We start from the raw sequence: 26,755 nt of genomic DNA on the forward strand, positions 1-26,755 counted from the left end.
CACTCTTAAACAAGACTGTGTTCTGCCTCTGTGTGAATATAGCAGCAGCCTCCAAAAGGTCTTAATTAAAGTCACAACGAAACGGAAGGACAGATATTTTTTTCCACATTGTGACATCCTGTAGCCTACATCTGAGTGCAGCAGATTATCGAAAAAGATGGAGTTTAAGCTGACTAATTGATTGGAGATGTCCCGCATACGTCACCAAAGAGAAGCGTGTTGTTTTCACTGGAGGATCCAGACGTTTTGATTAAAAACATACATACATGTATGAATCGTTCACAATAAGATCTATAGGATTTAGAAAATAGATATGGGTGAAGGTTCAGTTATGACACTCTACACCCGTAAGCCAACTGTCTCTAGGACCCGCGCGGAGCTGCTGCCGGAGCGCTGGCCTCTGCAGTGTGAGTGTGAGCGGAGCATCTGGAGGAGAGCTGGCCGGCTGGGGAGGTGGTGGAGGACGGGGAGCGAAGCAGAAGGAGGATCCGGGAGTCAGCGAAACCATAAAGGGGTCAGGCCTGGAACTTGGCGAAGCGGGTAATTAACAATGCGATCCGCTTGTGTAAAACCTAAAGCCGCCATCGAAATAAGTCTCCGCCGTGGGGTTCCCAGTTTTTTTGGGGACGGTACGGAGGGGGGCGGCTAGATGTGGCCAGTGGTTTTTCCTGGTCCTACAGATGTGCGATTAATGCACTGCGATATGCGCTTGAACTTGATGAGCGTTCATTTGTGGCGCCTCGTCAATCCGCTCGATTTGAAACAATGGCTATGTGTTTCAAACCTAACGAGCTTCCTACTTAGACAGCATTTGCGGACACTATTCCGTTTCACACGCGCTTATGATGCCCAAAAATAGCAAAAGACACGCTTAAGATGCCCAAAAGTGCTGTCTAGGTAGGCAGCTCACCTAGGTTTGGAGAGGGTCTAATTTTTAAGACGCCGTGGCCGTTTGGAAATGACTGTCATTTAAGAGCGCCGAATAATCCGAGTAGGCGGATGATTATAAAGCTTTTAATGCATTTATAAGACTGTGATAGACATGTGATCAATTAACACCTTGTGATTGGGTACCTGTGTGACACATCTTACCCACTTATTGAATATTAATGACTTCCGCCATTGCCCTTGTATAATTTTACTATGGAGACCAGAGTTTACGTCAAAAAAACAGTTACAGTTATTGTCTGTAACTGTAGAAACTACTGTATGGTTACCAGTATGATTGTTTTGTAAGAGTTAAAGGAATAGTTCTCCCAAAAAATGTATCAGTGAAAATCATTCAGTGAATGGTCACCAGTGACACTTTTGGTCTATAATTCAAATCTTCTGAAGACATATAGATTTGAACTTTCAAATCTCATTTGTTATACATATTCAAATTTCTGCATCTTGACTGATTACAAAACATATGAAATCCAATGTAGTTTGGCATCAAATGAGAGTTGAGAGTCAACAACTTTTTTTTGTGGTCTGTTTTACAATGAAAGTTAACAAATGGACACTTGGAATATAGCACACTACTCATTTGAGTGATTTTTGTGATGTTTTTTGTTATTTTTGGAGCTTCTCAGCCCCTGGTCACCATTTACTTTCAATGTCTGGAAAAGAGCAATGTGGATAAACCTTTTCTTTTTGTTTTCCTCTGGAAGAAAATATGGTATACAAGTTTGGAACGACATTACAATAAGTGAAGTATTCAGAGGACAGAGTTTTACATTTTTGGTGAACTATTCCTTTAACGATAGATTCGCCTAATTTATTGACCTCTAAATCTAATTTCATGGGACTTTGGTGTCCTACTTGTACAGAGAGCACATTGAAGCACACATACATGGCAGTGAAGAATACAATGTACATATGCCTTTAAAACTGCTCTGAGGAGAAAAATAGGAAATACCATAAAGCGAAGAGTTCATATTTCACCCCTGAGAAGGGTTTTCATGTCGCAGTAGGAGAATGCATACATTTTGAATACGAGAGAACTCAACAGTACGTTATTATCTGGTGTATTAGACAGAAAAATGATGTTTAATTAAGGTTGATTTCTCATGCATGCACTGAATGTGCATCTTATTAATTTATTATTCCCAATGATCTGCATATATGTCAATGTTTTAACCACTTATCAGACATTAAGAAGTCTGTTACATATACATTTAAAATCATCTCATCTCACTTATTTGAGAGCAACATTTTATTGTGAAACGAGGGATCTCATAATGATTGTATAATTCTGATATTCTGAATGTTATGTTTGAGTGCTGTGTCTTCTGATTATGGTGTTCTTTTTCACAGGGTATCCTAAAGGTCATAATTTTTACATTTTATTTTTGACCTTTTTTGACTTTTGCATTGTATTCAACAGTCACTCATTTGGAGATGCCGTCCAACACAGTCACCACCGCCCCTGTATTCAAGAGCTCCGACTTCAACTGTGACACGAACGGAAATCAAATGGTAAGAGGTTAATGGGTCCTTGGACATTTTTATGATCGGCCTGCTGTGGACTGACTCAAATAAGGCTAGTTACCACATCTGTCACTTGAAGTGTCAAGGCTTTTTAAAACCCTTATGCTAACTTTGCATATGCAAAAATGGCCTTTTGTAAATAGTCTTTAGCTTTGAAGAGAAAATGACAATGAAACCAAAACCTTCTAAATTAGAAACTTACTATATTTACGCATCATAAGATGACCAGGGTCGCTGGAATGATTTGAAAAGTGGTGGTCACGTGATGTAATGTTACTCTTCATGCAGCATGCAATCCTTATGTCGCCTAATTAATATTCATGATCCTTTTTTATATTAATTAGGTGGCATAAAATTACGTACAATGCATGTTGGAATTACCGTAATTACAAGATTCTGACTTAGTAATTACAAGATGTAAACTTCTGACAAGTGCTGTCAAATCGATTAATCGCATCTAACATAAAAGTTTGTAAATATATGTGTGTGTGTGTGTATATATATATATATATATGTATGTTAGATGCCAGCACTACTTCCCACTTGTACCACCTGACCGCTAAGCAGTCATTTTTATAATATTTCTGTTTAATCATTCATATAATGGATTTGTAATTTTAATGTGTCTGGCTTCCGGTGTCATTCGCTTCTAGTTATTTTTTAGCTTTTATTATTTTAATGTATTGACTTAGTTATAAACACGCTGGTTTGTAGCGCAAACAGTTTTACGGTTTACTGCTGTTAGATATATTATTATTTCCCAATAGCGGCTAATAAATCGGAAGTCTCGAGTTTCCGTGTTATATAAACTCAGTTTCGAGGATTTGATCAGCTCAGTCCAGTCATATAGTAATTATGGTACTTATTTCATAGTGTGAGCGCAGTATTAATTTATTTAATAGGAAAATAAATAATTCGGATAATAAATAACACAGGAAAAGACTAATTCGGCCATTAGTCACAATGGAACAAGGCAAAGTTGCACATTTTTGAAAGCTGAGGTGACATGTCCTCATTTATAATGGTTTCTACTCCTCTGTTGATGAAGTCCCAGGTAAAACCCACATGGAGAAATTACAAAATGTGGAGTGTGTCACCTTATTATACAAGATGGATTACTTGTAAAAACATTTGATTTTCAGAAGAAAGCAGAATCGTCACATTACTTCTCATTTTAAGTTTCCATTTTCCATTTCTAACGTTTCACGTCAAAATTAAAGGGATAGTTCACTCAAATATGAAAACTTGAATAAGTTTGTTTAATCTATGGAACATTCTATTTTGAAGAATGCTGGCAAACAGAGTTTTGGGGCCAATTGACTTCCATTGTATGAACAAAAGAACCACTGAGACATTTCTCAAAATATCTTCTTTTATGATCCACAGAATAACATTTTTTGGTGAACTATCCCTTTAACTCTCTCCTCAAATCCATCAATAGCATACACAATATTTCATTCAATATATCATTATAATTTGACATGATTAATTTCCACCGCAGGGCCATCAGGTGACAGTGTAGAGGCTTCGGTGAACATAATTAGTAAACATGAGTGAATTGTTCTGAGAGATACAGTAGTGTCTGCTCTGTGTTTAGTGACGTGGGTGTTGGTTTGTGTTGGAGAGGCTGGCGTTTGCCTGACTTACAGGGGATTTCGTTCTTCCCCGCCCCTGCACCCATGGACCCGCGCTACGCTCATAGTCCTGTTGCTTGGCAACAGTTCTTGCCTTAAATAACCGGCTGCCGACAGAAATAGAGCAAAGATGGAGACAGTGTTACTGAGTTCACACAAGGCAATGTCGATTTCTGTGCACATCCTTTGTTTTTGTTTGTTTAAACCTTTTGTTCGTTTATTTGTAATTTTGTATATTGTAATGAGAAGGTTGTGTGAGGCTAGCAGGATTTGGCAGTCATAAATGTGGGAAGACATTCACAGGAAAACCAGAATGCTAAAAGAGCATTAATCTCCAGAACTATGATTTTAAATGAATAGACATAATTATTATTATTTTTTTTTACAAAAAAACCTAATGTATAAATGTGTGTATATACTATATATGTGTACAATTAAATTCAAATACAGTATAAAATATCAGTTTCGATTAATCACGATTAATCACGTTTAATCGCATCTATCATAAAAGTTAGGATATATATGTGTGTGATATATATATATATATATATATATATATATATATATATATATATATATATATATGTGTGTGTGTTAATTTCACTTAAATGACAATTAATAGGTCATTTGCATTGCCATTTAAGTGAAATTATTGAACTTAAATATACGAGCTTGATAAAAATTATCATTCTGGAAGAAAATTTCAGATGGCACTTAGAGGCTTTTGCATCTGAACTCTTCATATATATATATATATATATATATATATATATATATATATATATATATAAACACACATATTATATATATTCACAAACATTTTGTTAGATGTGATTAATCGTGATTAATCAATTTGACGGCACTAATATATATATATATTTCATGTAGAAACGGTTATTTTATATTTGAATTGCACATATATAGGCATCTTTGATCAATGCTTATCTTGAAACTCGAGATGCTATTCGTACTCTGCTTATTTAGCTTCATATCGGCTTCATTATGCACTAATGATAAGTCCCGCCATCTTTCGGCCATGCTGGACTTCTCAGTAGTCATGGCAGACTGGGACAGCATCCTCATTAGCATTCTGATTCAGAGCCGGTGGTTTCATTCAGTCCAGCCCTGAAGCTGCAGCTACATTAGGATCATCTTTTCTCTCCCATTCACCCTAGGGTGCTTGGCTGGATGAAGAGTAGCTATTGTTGTGGAGGGAAGACACGGTTGTGTTAAACAAAGAGAAAGTGAATGAGGGGAGAGAATGAACCACTGAATGTCTTTGTAACTGTGTCAAGAGAGAGCTCAGAGAGTTCGCAATCTCTTCACAGCTGTATCACCCCTCACTTTATCTCAGCTAAAAAGAAGACGCCATTCAAAAGCTGGCTTTTCTCATTATCTAAATAACCTGGTTGTGAACGCAAAATGTAGTATGGTCTTCATTCAAGTCTTGGTGTGTGCTGGCATATTTTGCTGTGTAAAGGTTAAGATTACAAACTGTAAAATTTAAGAATGAACTGATATTATAATTGTGGTCGATTTGGAACTATTTTCATGTTATGGATGATAACCGATAAATAGCCAATATTAAACTCAACTGTCACTAAATATATTGCTAATATCAGTTGTTTTAAAGTAAATTTAGGCATTACAACATAATTTACAGTGTAAAAAATGGATATTCATGGATATTTTGAGATATATTACAGTGTTATTGAATTATTTGTGTTTTAAAGGTTAAATTTAAGTGAGTGTTAGATGAATGCAAAGGTAATCTAAATGTGAAAATTGAGAAATGAGAAAGAATGTGTAAATATCCAATAATTATCGTTACTGATAAAAAAAAGTCAATATTGACAGAAAAGGTAAATATATATTGTGTATCTCTAGTAAAAAAAAAAAAAAAAACGGTGGAATTAAAATAGCTTGTAGTTATTATAAATGTATTCTGAAAAGTTCTGGAATGAAAAGACTTTTTTTTATTAAATTAATATTTTTTTTTGTGTAATAGCAATTGATCTTTTTCCAATAACTTAAAATGGACAAATATCAGCAACTTAATCATTCTGAACAACATATCTGACAATGACGAGTCTCAAATCCACATTATAATCCAAGTGCCGAGTCACATAATTAAATGCAGAGAGCTTGATTTTGATCCAGTAAAGGCTCTGGTTGAACAGTGATGGCTAATGCTGTGTGTTTCTGTCTGTTTAGAATGAGAGCTCTAGAATGGACACCATGATTATTGACGAGATGCCTTCACTCTGCGCTCCTGTCCGCAAGGTTGGACGGCCTGGCCGTAAGCGCAAGCACCTCTCCGTGAGTATCCTAGAGACTGAGCTCTCAACACTCAACCAAACCACAAAACACTCAACTTCCCCTGGGATTGGGTTTATTTTCGTTTATCCACCAGACGCTAGTCTTGGCAGTGGTTGGGAACGGGTAAACAGCCAAACGTGGTTGCTGGTATTGACACGGGGGCACCAGACAAATTGTTTGAAATTGATCAAACGTGCGATTTCCTATAGACTTAGATTGAAGAAGAGACCCGGGGATCAAAATATCGCTCCTCACTTGGGCATTACAACCTCATAGCAATGCACTAAACAGCATTTTAGTCATGATTTTTCCATTTGAGACAAATATCTTTGATCATAAATGATATATTTTGTCAGAGGGTCTGAACTGTGAACACAGTTTTCTATGAGTGTACAGCTATTCAAAATCCTGCAACGACACAGAGCACCACTCACATAGTTTTCCCACTAAATTACATCAAATTTGTCCCAAATCATTGTACTAACTTCACTCTAGTCTGGAAGATTGCTTATTGTGTATTTTTCAGTAACACGTTTGTCTCTTCGTGTCGTGAATAAAGTCTAGGCCTCATATAGAGAAATATTAGAATATAGATTGCACTTTTTCTTTCAGTTTGCACTGTTTTTAAAGGGTTAGTTCACCAAAAAATGTAAAATCTGTCATCATGTTATTCCAAACCTGTAAGACGTTTGCTCATCTTCAGAACACGAGTGAAGATCTTTTTTAATCAAATCTGAGAGCTTTCTGTCCCTCCATTCTTGACAGCTACACAACTTTTGACGCTTTAGAAAGTTCATAAAGAGATCATAAAACTAATCCATATGAATTGAGGATTTTTGTGAGACATGAGACATGATCGCTTTATATGATGAACAGATTGAATTTTGGCTTTTATTCACATATAAACATGTCAGTGATCAGTGAATATAAACAAGCTCTACCAAACCTGCTTGAATCGCGAGAACAAACCTCATTGGTTCTTATAGAAGCTCAAACGTGCTGCGTAATACGAGAATGAACATCATTGGTTGAGTTTCCATTTACAATAACTGATGTGTGCGTTTAGAAATGTTGATGAACTCACCTACGCCACTTTGTTCATTCTTAAAGTGAACTTTTGCCTGTATGGTGATTCACTGTTTTGGACTGGGGTTGAGTTCTGAACTTGTGCGACTAGCTGAATCGTGGCTAGATGTCAGTTTACAATTTATCACACAATCTAGCATAAAACTCTGGACACTTCTCACAATCTGCCTCATCTGTCTCCTTGATCTTGAGAATGCGAGTACAGAAAGACGCTCCCGTCCCGCTGTTTTTCGTACAGTGTTCGACTGGCTTTGTCAGCGCTGAATTGTGACTAGATTACAATTTATCATACAGTCTGACATAAAACGCTGTGCACGTCGCAAAAAAAAAAAAAAAATGCATACAGTGTATTGCGGACCTAAATGTTTGTGCTCTTGCTTGTTTTGCACCTTCCTCACAAACCACTCAGGGCTGTTGTTAGGGAAGGAACCAATTGGAAAATGTTGTCCCGGTTCCTGGTACCTCACCAAGGTCATCTACAGTTTAGCCTATTCATTGGGTCTTAGGGAGGAGTCATAAAACCTTTGTCCCGGACATGTCCCGGAAATTTGGGGATTGAATACTGGGAGTAAGTTAGTACTTTTTTTTTATGTCCAGTCCCTAGGTAAACGTCCCCCCCCCCCCATTATTCCTGTTTTTGAAAATAATCCGCGCTCTTCCATAATTAATCTAGTGAGGGCATGTCAGGGCATGTGGATGTTCGGTTGCCCTACATCCTCTCCTGCCTTCCCCTGAGGACTTTCTGATTGTATTATCCTCCTATCCCGTTCCTTCAACAGATAATTGTGGTCCTGCAAGGAGAGCGATGTCTTACTCTGTGAAATGTAAGCCATGTGAAGACAGATAGAATGATGTTTGAGTCATCTCTCATAGAGGTGCTCAGTGCTGATGTGTGGAACTGTGTTAGCGCTCTATGTTTGACTACCTTGCTGAAATGCCTTGGAGTTGTGAAGCCGCCTGAGGAAGACGAGGCTCTAAGTGACATATCAGGAAAGTGATGACCGGAACTTTTTTAATCTTGAACAATAATAGCATAGTTTTCCACAGTGCTAATTTTAGACTCGGACGTCTGACTTGCAAAGCAACTCCCCTATTCTACCACATCCGTGTTTCCGAAATCCTGTGCGGCAGATACACATGAGGGGGATTTGTTTCTAGGTCACATAAGGAAGGTGCTAATATCAAAGCATACCACATTGTTTTGATCACTGGACTGCAGCCAGCGCCATTGTTTCACAATTTTCCGGGCATTTTTGGATTCAATAGGACTTAAGGTCTAAATTTTGTTATGTATAGTAACTTTCCCATGCAAAACGTGCCACTTCAGTGCTTGGTGAGGTGGGTGGTTGCCAAGACTTTGCTACTGTATGTGGGTTCTAGGGTTTTCTGAGTGGTTGTTAGGGTGTTGCTATGGCCTTCTTAAAGGGACAGTTCACCCAAAAATGAAAGTTCTGTCATCATTTATTCACCCTCAAGTTGTTCCAAACTCACACGTCTGACTTTCTTCTGTGGAACATAAAAGAAGATATGTGTGTCCATATGCGGTTCATTAGACATCATCTCGGTAGAAAAAAAATTCGCAATGCCCAATTCACAAAAAATGCCCCTTATGATTCAGTTCTTTTTAATGAGTCAGTAAAAAAGACTCACAAAACAGCCATTTGTAATTCATGACAGATTTGAATGAAATGAACCCGAATCCAAACTGTGATGTATACTTTAGGTTTTTGAGACTTACCTATCAGTCTGTACTGTCTGGTTGTTCATATTACAATGTGTAGTTAAAGATACATATTCACAACATATTTGTTTTGATTACCTGTGTTTGGGTAATAATAGTATTCTAAAAATGTATCACAAAATATATATTGTTGAACCGTATGTAAGTGAAATCGTATGTTTTGACATTTTGAAACCATAATCAGCTCATAATTTTATTATATATTTATATATATGTTTTCCCATTCAGTTACGATTTCTAGAGTGCAATCATCAAATTGGTGCACATTTACGATAAATAACCATTCATGATAAGAATTTAGATCTGGTTCCTGAAATATAAACGTCACGAAAAATTATTCTTTTGAGACAGATCTTTTCGATGAATCAGTTTATCTTCTCAAATCAGACAGATTTGTGTCTCACTGACTTTTTTTTTGTTGGTCTGTAGCCCTGCTTTCTGTCCCAAGAGCCTCTTAATGATATTTTGGTCTCTAGAATGTTTCGGGTCCCTCCCTTAATGCCTATGGAATTTCCCCCCCATTTCCATCAGGCAAGAATCATAAGTCCACAAATTAGTCCATAAATCACTTAAAAATAATAATATACCACTCCACAACAAGCCACAAGATTTGAGGGATTATTCATGTCTGTTGTATTTAATTCTCATTTAAATCTAACTGCAATAGTCATAGTGACGCTAATGGACTCTTTTTTGTAAAGAGACTTCGGGGGTCTTAAAAACGTTATTCTCACAGCGCCAACCGACTCCCCTCAGACGAACGGATAACATTCTTCCCATACCACCTCCCTTCTGTAATGTCAAATGAAAAATGAAGCAAACGGAAAGAATATACTGTAAGAAGTTAGAAACTCCGAATCCAGCATTTGTGGGCGGCACGCCTCTGTAACCCTACTGTTAGTCAAGCTTTCCAAAGCCACCCAAAGTCTTGCTGCGACAGGTTAGAACATCAAAGGTATGATGTTGAACAACTTGACTGTTTTTAAACCTCGCTGTCATCATTCACATGACACAAGACAGTGACACAATCACTCCTGATTGAGAACGAACACAAGATCCAACAATCCAGCAGCTGCTTCGGGAGATTGTGTCTTTCCTTTCACTAGAGTAGAGTAACGGTTGTGTTGTGTCAGATCACAGCTCGATCTCTCTTTCATGAGAATGGCTTTGACAGCCGAGGCAGTGAGGCGAAGCGGCAGCTGTTCCACTAAAGAGAAATGCCACTGTCAGATTGGCGGTTTAGCTCTCCATGGGCTCCCAGTCTGTTTGTCTCTAGTATCGCCAGCCTCTCGTGTCAGTCTGGCTTTCCGCGGACATGCTAAGCAGGTGGTTGAATCCAATAAATGATGTATGTCGAGGTTGTAGATTAATAGCTTGCTGTACAGTATATATAGACATACAGCACAGGGCCTTTGTGTATTTAAAGTTACTTGACAGCATTTTCATCCATCCATACACTATCGTTCTAAAGCTTGGGGTCAGTAAGGTAAAAAAAAAAACAAAAAAAAATTATATTTAGCAAGGACACATTAAATTGATCAAAAGAGACAGCAAAAACATTTATAATGTTACAAAAGATTTCTATTATAAAATAAATGCTGTTCTTTTGAAGTTTCGAAGAAACCTAAAAAAACATATCACGGTTTCCACAAACATATTAAGCAGCACAACTGTTTTCAACATTGATAATAATAAGAAATGTTTCTTGAGCACCAATTAGAATGATTTCCGAAGGATCATGTGACACTGAAGACTGGAGTAATGGCTAAGCAATTACAGGAATAAATTACATTTCCAAAATATATTAAAATTAAAAAAAGTTATTTTAATTTCACAATATTACAGTTAAGTGGAGCCTTGGTTATTAGGGGTGTAAATCGGACAGTTCATGACGATTCGATACGATATCGATTCTCTCAGCCAGCGATACGATATTTTTCGATACTTCAAAAAATTCCACGATACGATTCGATTCGATTCAGGGCTATATCGATCGATTTATTTAGATATTATGTTCACACAACCAGTTACGTTTTTATTAACTCACAAATGCAACCAAAATATATAACATGAACGTTTAATTAAACTCTTTGAAAATTGCACACCCTCTCCCAATTGGGACATTTATAACAGAAGTGGTTATTTGCAAGTACTCATAAATCATGTTTTTTATTATTATTGTGCATTCTAAGTAATATCAATCAAACTGCAGCTGGGTTGTTTTGATTAATAATAATAATAACTTAAAAAATAAAGGTAAATTACAAAATTAAAGTTAATTGAAAGTATGCTTTAATATGGTTTTTATTTTTTTTTTTTTTTTTTAGCAGAGCAGAGCAGATACATTCACATTTCATCTTTCTGAGTCAAACACAACCAAGTAATTGCTATGATAAATAATACAACACTCGGTTAATCTTCATAACGTTAATCTCCTCAGCTGACATTATGTAACGTTATGCCTGACAAACTTTGTTGTTGTGATTAACGTACGTACACGCAGTACAGAGAGCTTTTCCCTGATTCCCTCACCATTCCGTTCCCTAAACGAGTTGCTTTAGTAAGGTTCCGTGAAAATGTTTCAGGTTTTATTTTCCTTTTACGCCCATCCTCGATCACTTTTAGTCAGCTTTGACTAAACTCCTCTTAGCCAGCGCGCGTCTTTTCAAAGTGACATCTGACCTGAATATTGCGCGCTGAGTCGCTAAAACGGACTTCTCGTGTTGTTCACCAACAAGGGTGCGAGTGCTTGTCTGTTTCTACTGTAAAACATGAATTCGCGATGCCTTGACAGCGGACAATACCGGCTTTTGTGAAAAAAAAAAAAACTTGTTTAGGGTTTAGTCAGTCTTGTCAGGCGTCTTTTTCAGATGAGGAGATTAACGTTACACTCCGGCAGGCGGTTGGTGAGTAAACGAAAATGTGCGCTTTAGCGGAAGGATGTTACGTGTCGTGATAATGTGGAGCCAGTCAAAATAAAGGTGCATATCGATATTTTAAGTGCGGAATCGATGCATCGTATCGTTAGACGTTATATCGATGCATCGATCCATATCGATGTATCGTTACACCCCTATTGGTTATCATAAGAGAATTCTTCAAAAAAAAAAAAAACAACAACTTTTAAACAGTGGTGTATATGAGAAATATGTCTGGGATGTGCACAAAATGAACCTTGTTGTGACTGGTTTTGTGATCCAGGGTCACATATGAGCAACATTTATGATAATTGTGTCACACAAAACTTTAAGTAAACAGAAAAATATGTGATTAATGGAGTTTTTTCAAATAACCAAAGCTTTTTTTTTTATGAATGTGCTGGTTGTACTTTTCAATGCAATTACAGTAAATGATGATTGAAACTTCAAAGTTTTAAAATGGCATCATGAAAATGGTTCAAATGAATTGTGTGCTTTATTCCAAGTCTTTTGAAGTTATAAGAGTTGAATCATCAGAGTTATTGTTAATTTAAAATAAAACTCTTAAAAATCGTAACTTAAAAATGAGATATGTTGTCTTGGCAACTAAAAAATAAGTTGAAGTAGAAATATAAAAAAATGACAAAAGCACACATCAGAATGACTAAAATTAAAAGGTAAACTGAAAATATAACATATTGGTTTTATGAAATTGATAATCAGATTAATTGAAAAGATCTGACTCAAAAGAATGATTTATTCATGAATCAGACATAATTACTTTTCATGAAGACACAAAGCAAATATATGTGGACTTGAAATTTGTCATCATATGTGACCCTGGACCACAAAACCAGTCACAAGTAGCACTGGTATATTTGTGGCAATAGCAAAAAATACATTGTATGGGTAAATTTTTTTCTTTTTTGCCAAAATCATTTGAATATTAAGTAAAGATCAAGTTCTATGAAGATATGTTGTACATTTCTTACCGTAAATATATCAAAAAATGTTTTTCCTCAATGTCTTGATTTTTTTTTGCACCCTCAGATTCCAGATTTTCAAATTGTTGTATCTCGGCCAAATATTGTTCTATCCTAACAAACCATACATCAATGGAAAGCTTATGTATTCAACTCTCAGATGATATATAAATCTCAATTTCAGAAAATTGACCCTTGTGACTGGTTTTGTGATCCAGGGTCACATATGAGCAACTTTTATGATAATTGTCTTGTTTATGAAGCTTTAAATCTCTGCTCTCCCATGTTGCAGTAATGATAGAAGCAGTTTGTTATTGTGCTATTTTGTGTTTCTTTGTAGACAGATGCATAGAAACATTGTACTCCCATTACACTTAATGTGTAGGAAGAGAGCTTCCGTGTCTTTGTTTCAGATTAGATTAGATGGTTCAGATAGATAGTTTAGATGTCAAGGCAAGGACATCGGAAATGGCCTCATATAGAGCAGATGAAAGATGGAGCCTAGACTGCAAATTAAAGATTTGACTTTTTACTGCAAATTGGGTCTTACTCTTTAATTAGAATAATGTGATTCATAACCATTTTAAAGTATTTTATTTTATTTTGGGCCTTTTTGCCTTTATTTACACGGTAGCACAGGATTGACAAGGAAGTAAGTGAGATGGGAATGGGACAGAGACATGACCCAGGTCAGATTCAGACCTCTCATATGATAATGTCATGTAAACAACCCGCTGCTACACGACAATAACATGAATCAGCTAAAAACACTTAGTTTCGTTACTCAAGTTACACATTTAGAATGAGTCAAATTCATTACTATTTGCTTGATACGCCAGAGTGGTTGCTAAAGAAGATCTGACTATTTGACTTGAGTTTATATTTATTTATTTTCCCCTTCTGGTGTATATATATATATATATATATATATATAATATAATAATATATGAATAATATAGTTTTTATATATAAAATGAAAAGTTATTTGTTTTGTTGTGTGCTAGAGGGCAAATATAATTAAAATATTGAATCTACTGTGCCATAGGGAGCTGCTTATAATAATAGGCTAGCAATGCATGACAGTCTTATGTAATTTTGCGCTGCAGGTGGAGTGTTCACACGGGCCAGTGAATCAGCGGGTGGGCGTGGCTAAGCAGCACAAAGGGGTGGAGCTCCAGTCGTCTTTGCAGTCTCAGAATGGAGATGTAGAGAGGCATGAGAACAAATCGTGTGATGGTCGCCACCCCACGCTGGACAAGAATGCTGCGGAAAACGGGCTCCCACACCAGTCGGGCTGTCGGGCTGAGTCCTCCTCTGATTCAAGCCTGAGCCCATCCCTGGAGAACGGATTTGTCGCCAGCCAGGACTCGGAGAAGTACGAAGAGGAGACACTGCCAACTCTGCCTCGCAAGAAACGAGGGAGACGGAAACTGGAGCGGCCCACTAAATGTGAGTTATGCTCAACCTTCCTTAGTTTCACAGCTGTCTGCTTACTGAGCCATTTGTGGGCCCAAGGCCAAGAACTTGTCATCATAAAAAAAGAAAGAAAAATGCAATATTTAGTCACAAAACAAGTAGTATTTTAAAATGGTTTTGGAGGCTTTGCAGCTATCATTGACTTGAAGGACAAATAATTATTGTTAAATGAGTGCATTAATATGAAAATCAGGGTAATTACGCTCCCAAAAATTAAATTTGCAAACAAAAGACATCAGCCTCCCACACTGTGTGTACAGAAGCAATTTGGCTAGAGTCTCTCTCCAGCAGCGTTTCTTATAGGATTTTGTTTTTTCAATGGGGGCACCAACTACCCCTGTCAAATATCCTTTTTTTTTTCAGCATATTTAGGGCATATTTAGTGCGAGGACCCTCTGTGAATTTCTCTGTTTATTTAGTTTGAATTTGTTTTTTTAATACCATTTATCACCACAAATCTGTTCTGAATGTTTATCTTTACACTTTACACTTTTAGTCATATGAGCAACCAGTCCGTAATCACACCAATACAAGTTTCACTATATTCGCATGGTTTTATTTTATTTATTGAAGTGTTGTTTTAATATCACAGAACAGTCAGAACATCTATAACTTCACTCACCCATGTAACTTTGAAAATTTTTTATATAATAAATTAATAAATACATAAGCAACTGTTATTCTATTCAAAACCCTTGTTATTAGCGACACCAGTGGCCATTAAGTGAACTGCAGCAAGCAACTTATTGCTCATGCAAGGTCTTGATATACTTACAGCAAAATTATTTTTCATTCTTTGCTTAGAAGTAAAAAGAACTTTGAAATACATTTGTAGAGAGATACTGTTAGTTAACAACATCCAGACACCATCCACGCTTCTAAAAGAGCGACTGATAGATGAATAGGGAAAAATGTGCGGCACGCTTTCCTCTCAATAACAAAATAAACACACAACAAAAATGACAGCAGTGAGAAAACAGCAGCAAGAAAGCATCTGATCATAGTGATGTGGATGTGTTTGCACAAGCTCTGCAATTCACTGGCACCATGTTGACGGATGAAGTAATTAAAAATACACTGTTATGGTAGTTTGATTAAAAATTATATTTGAGACTATAGACTATATAGATCTGGCTATATAAAACTATAATTTGAATTAATCCCTTTTTCTTTGCATGATACATTGACATTACAGTACAGAATGGCTCTATCTGCATTATCCTGAACTTAAACATTCATTTCATGTGTAATGAATACACATGTTCACGTTAAATGGCACAAATCAAGTGATTTGTTTGTGAATCGAATTGTAGTGCTGTATTTTTTATTGGGACACACCAAGCCAAGTCCGTCGGGCTGCGTGTGCCGCACCGTTGGCTTTAGTCGGACGGCGTTGTTTTTTTGGGCCGATTCAACATGTAGAAACGGCGTTGGGCGGTCGGCGAGAGAGAGAAGTCTGATTTGTTGTTCAGTTTAGAGAACAAGTCAGTGCACGAGAATAGTAGCAAAACAACGCACAAAGAAGTCAAGACGGCACAGAAAGAAAGGCTGTTCTAATTTTGCTTAATCTTACCCAAGTGTTCCTGGACGAATATTTTAATATTAACATGAGTCAAGTGTAATAAAGAACGCATGATTGATATTAAAAATGGTAAGCACACGCTGCTTTGATAACGGTGTGTGCAGCCTGCATTTGAATAACGAATATTGACAAATTTATCTGCAGAAATAGACAGATATCTCCTTACATGCAGGCGCAGAACGCGTGTGCTAGTTGATAGTGGGAGGTAGTCCTTTCGGTGTGTTCAAACACAGCTTTTTTGCGACGCGAGGCGACAACACAGTCAGCTTTCTTTGGCGTCGGTTTGGTGTGTCCCTGCCTTTAAGACAACACAAATTATGTTGACTACTAGTTGTCTATATATTATTGCACAGCATTTTTTATTTTTTTTTTAACACATAGCTCACAGCTTGGCTAAAATATGTATTTTTTGCCGTGGCACTGCAGGTTCATCAGTGGTGGTGCAGCGATACTCCTGAATATCTTTGTGCTCCAGTGTGATGGCGATGCCAATTATCAGACCTCTCTCTCTCTCTCTCTCTTTCCATACTTTGGGGTCAGGCATTGACCTTGATGAGAGCAGTAAGTGAAGGCTGGGTAGACAGTGCCGTCTCCGTCCTGGCAGCCTGCCTTGATTGTGTGCAGTGCACAGAGAGACAGCAGGTCTGTGTTGTGGCCACTCTCTCAGTGGGGGCCATGCCAGGTGAATGGCACAATGCCCAGGGCACTTACACACTGATCCTACATCAGTCTCCCTTAACCCGCTTTATGATGAGAGACGCCAACTTGTAGGCCTATGTAAAATGCTATAAAGTCTAGAGACTCCATTTATAATGCTTTGGAAATCCAGTAAAGCGTCACATATCAAATAATCAAAGCATGTTGTTTGTTAGCACTGCTAACAGTGCTATAAAGGTGCATTTACACTGACTGAATCAGTATGTTAAGGGTTTTTCGGCCACACATGACACACTTGATATGGACTTGCGGACTCATGGCCTATCCCGTAGGTGTCCCAATTGTCATTTCACACTATTTTCCAACTGTTCATGTGGCAGTTCAAGAGTATTGAAGAAGAGTTCTGGCTATGTTAAAGGTGCTTTCTCTGCCCCTCTAGGATCGTCGGACCATAGTGTGGTCAATCTTCGACCAAAATACCAAGATTTTTAGAAAGAGAGAAACCTTTGGTAAAGACTGCTACCATATGGGATAAAGAAAGTATTTTGTGTTTGCAGGGTTGTTTTGACTGTACTGTTTGGGAAACTGTTTGGGTTTCTGATCAATGTGTTGAAGACAGTTTCTGCATTTGCCGAGCTCAGTACAAGAGACTAACAACAAAGCTGTCTTAAAGCTGTCACGACCTGGATTTGCCAGACTTCATTAACTCAACACTGTTGCTAATCAATATTATACAATACAATCGCTAAAAGATAATCACACCTACACCTTTGTCATTCATTAATTCAATCCCACCAAAGATTTTATTAATTCATGAACTCCTTAGAGTCAAAAAGAACCATCTTGCTTTGACAGAGAATTGGCATATCTGCCAGTACCTGTGTCGCTTTTTATACCTTTTACCTAGAGGACGCAGGATGGACTTCAGTCCAGCGACATGGAACTGAATGCTCTTAACACGTAGGCTGGCATGTGCACAAACTGGCATGCTGGAGGCTCAATGGACACAGCGTGCCAACCACGCTCACAAACTCATTGACCTTGGCAGTCTCGGCGGAATGAACCCCTTCCTCACCGCACCGACGGGTTGCTTATTCCTGTCGAGCGACAGAGAAAAGAGAAAGAGAAAGAAAGATGCAGCGAGAGAGTATTTGCACATGGTGTAAATGTGAAGAGGACTCGAGGGTCGAGGCCTTTTGTTTTGGCTGGGTGTGTGTGGTACTTTGCTGGCAGGCTTTTGATGGCTCTTGTGAAGAAAACAAGCTCTCGGGTTTTGCCCATGGCCTCTCGACGCTCAAGTGTTGTGATGTGGCTGGGTGATGGAGCTTTGATAGACTTCAAACAGATCCTCTTTAGGCTAGTGGGTTATTAAAATGGGTTCTGTCTACTTCTTTTGGCATCATGTCAGTATAGAGACATTATGAATATGCCGTTACAGATTGCCTGTAAGCCTGGTCTAAATCCCACATATCTATTTATACGAAGTTGCCCTGTTCATTTGGCCATACTTGAAGGAATAGATTACTTAGAAAATTCAAATTCTGTCATCATTTACTCACCCTCAAGTTGTTTTAAACCTGCTGAACACAAAAGAAGATATTTTTAAGAATGTCGGTAACCAGACAGTTGATGGACTCCATTGACTTCCATAGTGTTTTTTTTCCCTACTATGGTAGTTAATGGGGTCCATCAACAGTTGTTCAGCAGGTTTGAAACAACTTGAGGGTGAGTAAATGATGACAGAATTTTTATGATTATCAAAATGAGGTATTTAGGACTCTTTCATGCACTCATCATTTAAGGCTCTTTAATGCCTTGGTGCTTTTGGCTTATATCAGAAAAGTGCTTTCATAATGCAGTAACAGATGTAGATTCAAATTCAAATGTTTATTGCACCAAATTGTTTGCACTGAACATTCAGCTTGGTGTGAACAAGCCTTTATTGCAAAAAAGTAATAAGTGTGAGCAGGGTCCGAAATTAACACCCGAAAAGCGCCAAATGCAGTTAGATATTCCGTTTGGCGAGTATATCTCAAAAGGCTATCCGCCACAGTGGCGGGTGAATGTTCATACCAAAATAATAAAATTGTCAGCGCGCACGCGCTCTTCTGCCTCCGAGCAGAGAGAGAGAGAGAGAGAGCGCGCGCGAGTGTCGAGTGAATGAGCCCCGGCCGCGTGCGCGCACTCACTATTCAGAGCGGACAAGCGTCAAGCTTTCCTGTACTTTTTGACAGAGCTTCTTTGCAGCTCAAGTCGGCGGTGGTGTGTACGTACAGTTAACGCTCTATCTGTTGACGGCGCTGAGGAAAAAGGATATGTGAAGCTGCCGCCACTGGAAGAAGCGGTCGCCCCAAAAAAGCCGTGCAGAGCGTCTTCAGCACTCGCGGATCGTGCATACTCCGCCGCTGGCCAGGCTGCTTCTGCTTTAAGTTACATTTTGGCCGTTCTTTTCTCGATAAAATTAGTTTTCTCATAGCGTTTGCAACGCAATACTCGTTCCCTTATCTCTCATGGAACCGAGGTTACGTAAGTAACTTAACCGAGGACGTTCTGCCTTCCCTTCCACATGAGTCAGGAAACAAAACTGACAAAAAAAAAAAAAAAAATAATTATTTTACCCCAATGATAGTAATATTTCATATATTTTGATCAATATATATAGTTTTTTTTATTTTTTTATTATACATTTCAAATTTTGCTCTGGACAATTTTTTACGTTTGTATTCAACATAATTTGCCTACCTTATAATCTCAATTAAAAGTACTTGAATGAATGTATATGTGACAAAAAAAAAAAGGCTGTTTATTATTTTGGCCGGTAAAAAATATGCTTGGCTGGTGGATTTTTTCATCTACCAGTCCCCGTGGCAGGTGAGCCAAAAAGTTAATTTCGGACCCTGAGTGTGAGTATGTGGAAAACACAAAACTTCTGCCACCTTAAAAATAAACAGTGTAAAACACAACTCAGCGGTTAAAGATGTCTATCTACAGTATATGTGCATGGCTATATACGTGCAACATATTTTATTTTATTAACTTTTTTTTGTTGCTGAAAAGCACATACAATTTAATTTAGTAGTGATTTAGATTTAAAGCCACTTTCATGCATTCATGCATTCCCTCAGAATCAAACCCATGATATTGGCGTTGCTTGCGACGTGTTCTTGCAGTTTACAGTGACAAAGTTTATGAATTGACATTTAGCAAATAAGTATCTGTCCTTAAATGCTCATATTTATTATGTAACTTGCAGAGTTGACAGCTCATCTTTTTCTCCTCTCAGAAGGAGAACAGCTCACTAGCCCTTTGATATGGGAAAGTTTTTAATGGTAAACATTACTTTTGACCTGAATATCGTGCTAATGTTGAGCTTCAAGCAAAAAAGAAAGGTTTGCTGAAATACACTCTTCTGTCAGATTCTCTATATAACACTACAGTAAATCAGTGAATTTGTTTTGTAGCTGATTTTTGACTTGAGTGGGAATGAATCTTCCAAAGGCTTTTTAGGGGCCATGTTTTATTGATGCTGTATTGGAATTGTGGGTGTGCTTTTAGAAAGCTTTGTTGAGCTCTCAGTAATGGTGTCTTTCTCAAACCCTAGTTAGAAGGGAGTTTCAGTACTCCTGAATCATGAATCATCATGATAGCCCTGCTAGTGTTTCAGGTCACTGGTAATCGTAGCCTCTGGCTAACCTCGACCTAACCTGCTGAACCCAGCCAAGACAAAGCTGTTTAGGCATGAACTACATCCTTTTGTATGTGGAGACAGACGTCAAGAGTATAAATCAATGCTAGGGCAAAAAAGGAGAAATTTGGGAGGATTCATTGTGACGCTGTGGAATTTGCAGAAGATGAACAGCATAAGAAGAAAGTATGATAATGTTGGGGAAGTTATTCCAAAAATAGTAGGCTGTTACTAATTATTTTTTATTGACTGCAAAGGTAATGCTTTACTGTTCAGACAGACTAGTTTGTTATACTATTAATCATTATTAGGTCCTGATTGAATCTGCAGATTTTTTATGTTTCTTGGCGGTGTTCAAAAGCAGCTAAATGGAGCACAATGAAATGAATTGGGATATTTTTAACTTGATACGCCATCTGAAAAACACAATATTTCTGCCTCTGCCATCAAAGACACAATGAGACACATTTGACCATTTCACCAATTCATGCATTGTTTCAGAATCAAACCCATGTCCTTGGCACTGTTTTTCTACTATTTGAACTATAGGAATACACAACACAGTGTCGAAAGTTGTGTATCTAAATGTGTAGGGCTATATAATTTGTGTATGATGCAATATTTCAGACAGACAGCTAAAGCATGACATGCTAATTAAAACACCATCACTAATAATATAAAAACTGAAAACTTCTGTATAGCCAAGTCTAAAATTATGAACATAGTTTATTGTGTTGGTTGGATGGGGGCTCTCCCGCAGCAAAAACAGAGATGTCAAAACTGCTATGATAATGAGTCACAGTCATTGTTGGCTACTTTCAATGTTGACGTCATGTCATATCCTGCATTTTTTGATTGACTTTGACAGTTTGCAATAATTTAGTTTGTGTGTAAGAGTATAATTACAGTTTCTTTTGTTGTTAGGAGTCTATGAAAGTGCTGACCATTACAAAAATGAAGCTATTTAAACCTTTTGGAAATACTGAAAATAATGAAAGAGTATATTGATATAAAAAGCAGTGGTCGAGTGATATGGTATTTTCAATGGCTCATTTCGATACTAATGTCTAGAGCAGTGTGGCCGATATAATAACATATGAATGAGCACTTATTTTATACAATATTTACTCTGAATTGACACTTAGTGGATTTTTATTTTCTTTAACATTTTAAGGGGAACATTTTGAAATGACTTATGGGGTGAGGAGGACATTTTAAAATTAAAGCTAGAGAAAAGTAAAGCTGTTGTGTTGAGATTGGAACCAGAAAAGCGTCACAATCATTCAAATAATATGATTCACAGAGTTATAACCACAGTCTCATTCAAAAATCTGACATGCAAAGCACAATTCATAATACACAAATACTGTGTTCACAACATTGTTTTTGTATTTACATATTGATTCTTCACACTTTTGTTTCTGACAGATTTTAAATCACTAATGCATTTTAAACCATTTCATCTTTAATCAGTCAATCAGATTTTATGCTTACAGTCCAGCCAATCATAAGAGAGATTGTACAGCTCACATATCCATTACATATGCAGTCACATATGCATTATAGATCTCAGTGGTATTTTTCAAATGGTAATATTTTGGTGCCTCACAAAAAGAAACCATCATACTATGTGTAATTGCATATCGCCCTGTGGCATTTTTCACAGTACACATTTAGTAACCCAATAGGTCTTTTTGATAGTGATTGACTGGCATTAATACTCAGTTTCTAAAGTTCTCATTGGACTTTTATTCAGTAACACAAAGCCCTCAAGCTAAAATGGTCCTTCTTTCTGCTTTCTTTTTTGCTTTTCAGCTATTTATTTAAACCCTTTATCAAGTTAATAACTTTGCACACAAAGGAGAATAGTTTATTTTGGCAATTTCATGCTTGCTCTTCTACATAAAATCCTTGTGAAACTTTCTGTTGATGCAAAAATATCATTGAGGTCTCATACTGCAGATTGATGAAGACAGATTTCCATTGCGACAAATCCGGACTGTCAGAAACATTTCAGGTAATGGCTTGTTCTTGTGGCTGTTTCCCTCTAGACGTGGAGCACAAGGAAGACGAGGGTGGGGACTCTGCAAAGAATGAGGTAACACTGTCTTCCTGTTGTGTGCCTGTGTGTGATATATGTTTGTACGTTTGTTTCTGTCTGAAAATTCGACCTTTACCGTTAATCGCTGAAGATCTCAGAAGAAAAATCTTAGGAAGGTGACATTACCATGGATCCTGTTTTTTTTTTTTTTCAGCCATTTGATTATGAAAGAAATGGTACACTAATGGTGAACTATCAAATACACTTGGTCCTCTGCTTGAAACGAGGGTCCCTGTTCTCCACTGGTCGTGTCCAGATTGGAGGTTAGAGGGGGAATCTATCTGTCGGGCCGCTCGAACCCTCTCTGCAGCGATGAGTTCCCAAGTTTGCCAGTCCCCCACCAGCCCATTCGCAAAACGCTCCAAAATCACTCGCAAACTAACCGCCTTCTTCCTACCTTTATTAAGGATCGCACAGATAGATAAGCACACTAAAAGAGAGAGAGACAAAGTCGTTAATTTTTTCTTTTCCTTTTTTTTTTGCTTTTGTCCCTTTAAACAGGGAGCTCGCGGGAGGCTCCGTGGGGGTGTGGGCTGGGAAGTCAGCCTCCGTCAAAGACCCATGCCCAGAGTAACCTTCCAGGCCGGTGACCCTTATTACATTAGCAAGAGGACCAGGGAGGAGTTGCTGGCAAAGTGGAAGTTGGAGGTGAGTACCATTGCTCACCACTGTCCCAGAGGAAGAGCGATAGGGAGCCTTTCAGCATTTCTATTATAGCAGGAACGTTTGCCAGGGCGACAGCGTGCCGAATAAACTCTGCGAAAGCCAAGTGTATTTGATGAGTCATTTGATATCACATGAAGGTACCATTTATTTCATGAGACATCTGGCTGCTTCTCACAGTTTCCTGGTTTCCTCTTTGTGAGCAACCACAGACTTGTCCGTTAAGAATGCAGTGAACAATCAGAGGCTGCCTATAAGTAATGGCAGCCCTAATGAGTGAGTTTGAAACAGTCTGATTTACAGATAAGTGTTTTTTGTTTTCTTTCAGTTTGATTATTGGCTGATATAAGAGATTTTTTTTAAATGTATCTGTATTAAATATCCAATATTTAATTGTGCATGCATATTTCCTGTATTTTCAGTTTAGCTTCCCATTGACGTAACCTAAAACAGTTTTAATTTTTTTATATTTCGATATTATCAACATATCTATATTGGTGTATATCTAGTTCTGATTGACTGAGCGTTTTTGTGTAGACAAAGAAAAAAAAAGACTGGAGACTTGTTGCTCTAGATTAGGACCGGGGTCATACCTAGTATGGTGCGGGGCCTAGTGTGATTAGAGGATGTGGGGCCCCCTTAAAGGGCTGGGCCTGGTGCGGTTGCAACGGTTGCACAGCCCCTAAGAACGCCCCCAGTTAGGACACTGTACTGTTGTATTGTAACACTAATTGATCTACTTTACTGACTGTAGTGCTGGCAGCCATATCACCCTGTAGCTTAAGACTGGTTCCCCACTGAAGCTAAGCAGGGTTGAGCCTGGACAGTACCTGGATGAGAGACGTCCTGGGAAAACTAGGTTGCTCCTGGAAGAGGTGTTAGTGAGGCCAGCAGGGGGTGCTTACACTGTTGTCTGTGTGGGTCCTAACAGCCCAGTATAGTGACGGGGGGATGAGACGTTAAACCGAGGTCCTGACTCTCTGTGGTCATTAGAAATCCCAGGATGTCCTGTCGAAAAAAGAGTAGTGTTGTAACCCCCGCATCCTGGCCAAATTTGCCCATTGGCCTGTGTCCATCATCATGGCCTTCAAAACAAACCGCAATATATACTGATTGACTTCATTACTCCGTCTCCTCTGTTCTCTGCGCGTTCTGGCGCAGTATGGCTGCCGTCGCATCATCCAGGTGGATGCTGCACATTGGTGGTGGTTGAGGAGATTCCCCCCTTCCATATGTAAAGCGCTTTTTCAGTAAGAAAATCAAAGGTTATATCATAATTAAAATTTTTTTTTAGATCAGTTGTCTTGTGCCATGGTGAATCTGTATACACGTTACAACCACGTGCAGGGCTGAAATTGTTGTGATGTGTCTTGACTTAAAGGTGAAGTGATTGATTTGTTTGCTCCACTAGTGGGACCAAAACAGGTTTTCTGAAGCCTTTGGTTTTGGAGCCTTAAGGTCCATTCACACCATGAACGATAACAGGAAAGATAACTATATTAGCATCTACGCCAACAGATGATAGCGTTCAGTTTATTATAAACATCTCCTGCTTTAAATGCTCAACCTTTTTAAAGCCAGGTGGATTCTGATTGGCTATCAAAGGTTTTTTAGGGTTCATCAACTGGAAAAAAATGTCTTGAAACGCCCAACTGTATTGTTCCGCTGTGTCTTTCCTGTGGACTTTTTTTATGGTTATAGTTATTGTTATAGTTAGCATTCTTAATATGAACATGCCTTTACTGAGGGGTGTGGGGGTACAAAAAAGGTTGGGAAACACTGATGAATATCAGTAATTTAGCCTTCAGTTATTACCCACCGCTTTCGCGACGCTCAAGTACCATTACAGGTGCAGGTTGTTGACAGTTTTCCTAATGGCACTGTGCTATATTGTGAGAACTGCTCTGTTACATAACGCTCTTTTTCCTCGGTAACTAAAGGAGGCCAACCAATCGACATCGAGCTCCCCCCGCCTTCTTCTTTTCTCTGCCCCTCTCCACACTGTGTTTGAGGATAAGCCATAAAAGTGTCAGAGATCCCAGAAATACGACCAAATTAGCCGGACACACAGTTGTCTCGTGAGTGGACGTTGTAAAATTCCAGAGAGATGGGCGTTTCGCATTCTTCATGGAGAGAGCTGGAATCCTCCGTCAGGAGCCTGGGAATTTTCTTTTTCTCTGAATAGGCACATTGTGGATGAGCGCAGATCGTAACATGTCATAGCTATGTTTGCTCTATGAAGGTCTATACAGTCATGTTGTCTCAAAGCGCTTTTCATCGGACTCAACAATGCAGCAGGAAACCCTTTTGAAAGGGGCCTTGACATGTTTCCTTCCTCTGCCTACGAGGCCTGAGCCGCATACAGTCAGCAGAGCTTTGTTAGCGTAGAAGAGGGGGGTATAAAACCAAGCTTTCACTTTCTTTGAGCCAGGGGGATCATGTCTCTCTCTCTTTTTTTTAATAAGTACCCAACGCTACAGTAGATTCCTCTTTCCCACCCCCATCCAGTTCCCTTCACTCCTCCCCCTCTCCCCTCACTACTCTCTCTGCAGTGGAAATGAACTCCGTACTATGGATATACGGGTGAAGATGAGGTTTACAGCGAATTTCCAGCGCTGCTTGCAAGACAGCCTCCTGGACAGCAGCCAAAATTCTGCAAGTCCTCTCTAGCCAACCAGAATTCCTGTTGGGAACCACCTGACCCTGAATTCCCAGACAAAGAAATGTTCATGCTTTCTGGGATTTTTTTCCTCTTTTTTTTTGTTTTTTTTGAAGCGGTCTCCACTGAGCCAAGAGTGGGGCAAGAAAAAAAGCGACTCACACGTTGGATTTAAAGTGCCGAGTGCAGGCGTGTATGGGTAGGTCGGCTGGCTTGTTTGTTGTTGATAGCGCAGGGGACAGTGTGCATGTCTGAGTAGACTTGCTGGAGGAGGAATATGCTGACTTCAGGTATTTCCAGGAGACTTGTTACGGACCATCTGCCCCGGGTAGCTTAAAGGAAACCCATCTCTTTAAAGCCAGAGTGCCGGAACGGGCTAAAAACATTGCAAGTACAAGACAAAATAGTTTGCTTAAAAAGGTTGTTTTTCTAGCCTGTATGTTATCACAGTGGGATTGCAGATAGCTGAATGTATTTCCTGTTTTACTACCTCTTGCAGGATGTTGTGCATAGGGCATATCTTTGGCTTTGTGCACATATACTTGGTTTTTAATAGTACTGTGATCTGACAGTGGTTTTTTGTGGTTATTTATAGTCGGGTTGAAGAGAGACGTAGCATGTTTTAGCTCAAACTAATGCTTTAAGAGTTATATAAAAGGGAAGTTTTGCTTTTCAGCTTGAAAACAAAGAACAAATGCTTTTTTCAATCTGTCAGATTTGGGTCGGCACCGTAAACACGTAAAACTGGCGGCAGTTGTGGCTTGTGTTGAAACGGAAAT

The 26,755-nt window shown here is 38.4% G+C and overlaps 1 protein-coding gene across 5 annotated transcripts in view; it reads left to right on the plus strand.

The window, feature by feature from the left end:
• Window positions 1-401: 401 nt before the first annotated feature.
• The window catches only part of dnmt3ab (DNA (cytosine-5-)-methyltransferase 3 alpha b), a 51,639-nt gene continuing 25,285 nt past the window's right edge, over window positions 402-26,755 (plus strand). For 2 of the 5 annotated variants that reach the window (XM_081393912.1, XM_081393913.1), the window contains exons 1-6: window positions 411-540; window positions 2,369-2,460; window positions 6,321-6,425; window positions 14,260-14,602; window positions 22,605-22,651; window positions 23,156-23,302. In XM_081393912.1, the coding sequence (XP_081250038.1) occupies window positions 2,383-2,460; window positions 6,321-6,425; window positions 14,260-14,602; window positions 22,605-22,651; window positions 23,156-23,302 (720 nt within the window). In that variant the 5' untranslated portion in view covers window positions 411-540; window positions 2,369-2,382. Of the gene's footprint in view, window positions 541-2,368; window positions 2,461-6,320; window positions 6,426-14,259; window positions 14,603-22,604; window positions 22,652-23,155; window positions 23,303-25,858; window positions 26,176-26,755 lie in introns of those variants that run through there. The other 3 variants (XM_081393914.1, XM_081393915.1, XM_081393916.1) reach the window with 2 other exon arrangements.

This window comes from Scardinius erythrophthalmus, assembly GCF_964197995.2.
Source record: "Scardinius erythrophthalmus genome assembly, chromosome: 19".
NCBI lineage: Eukaryota > Metazoa > Chordata > Actinopteri > Cypriniformes > Leuciscidae > Scardinius > Scardinius erythrophthalmus.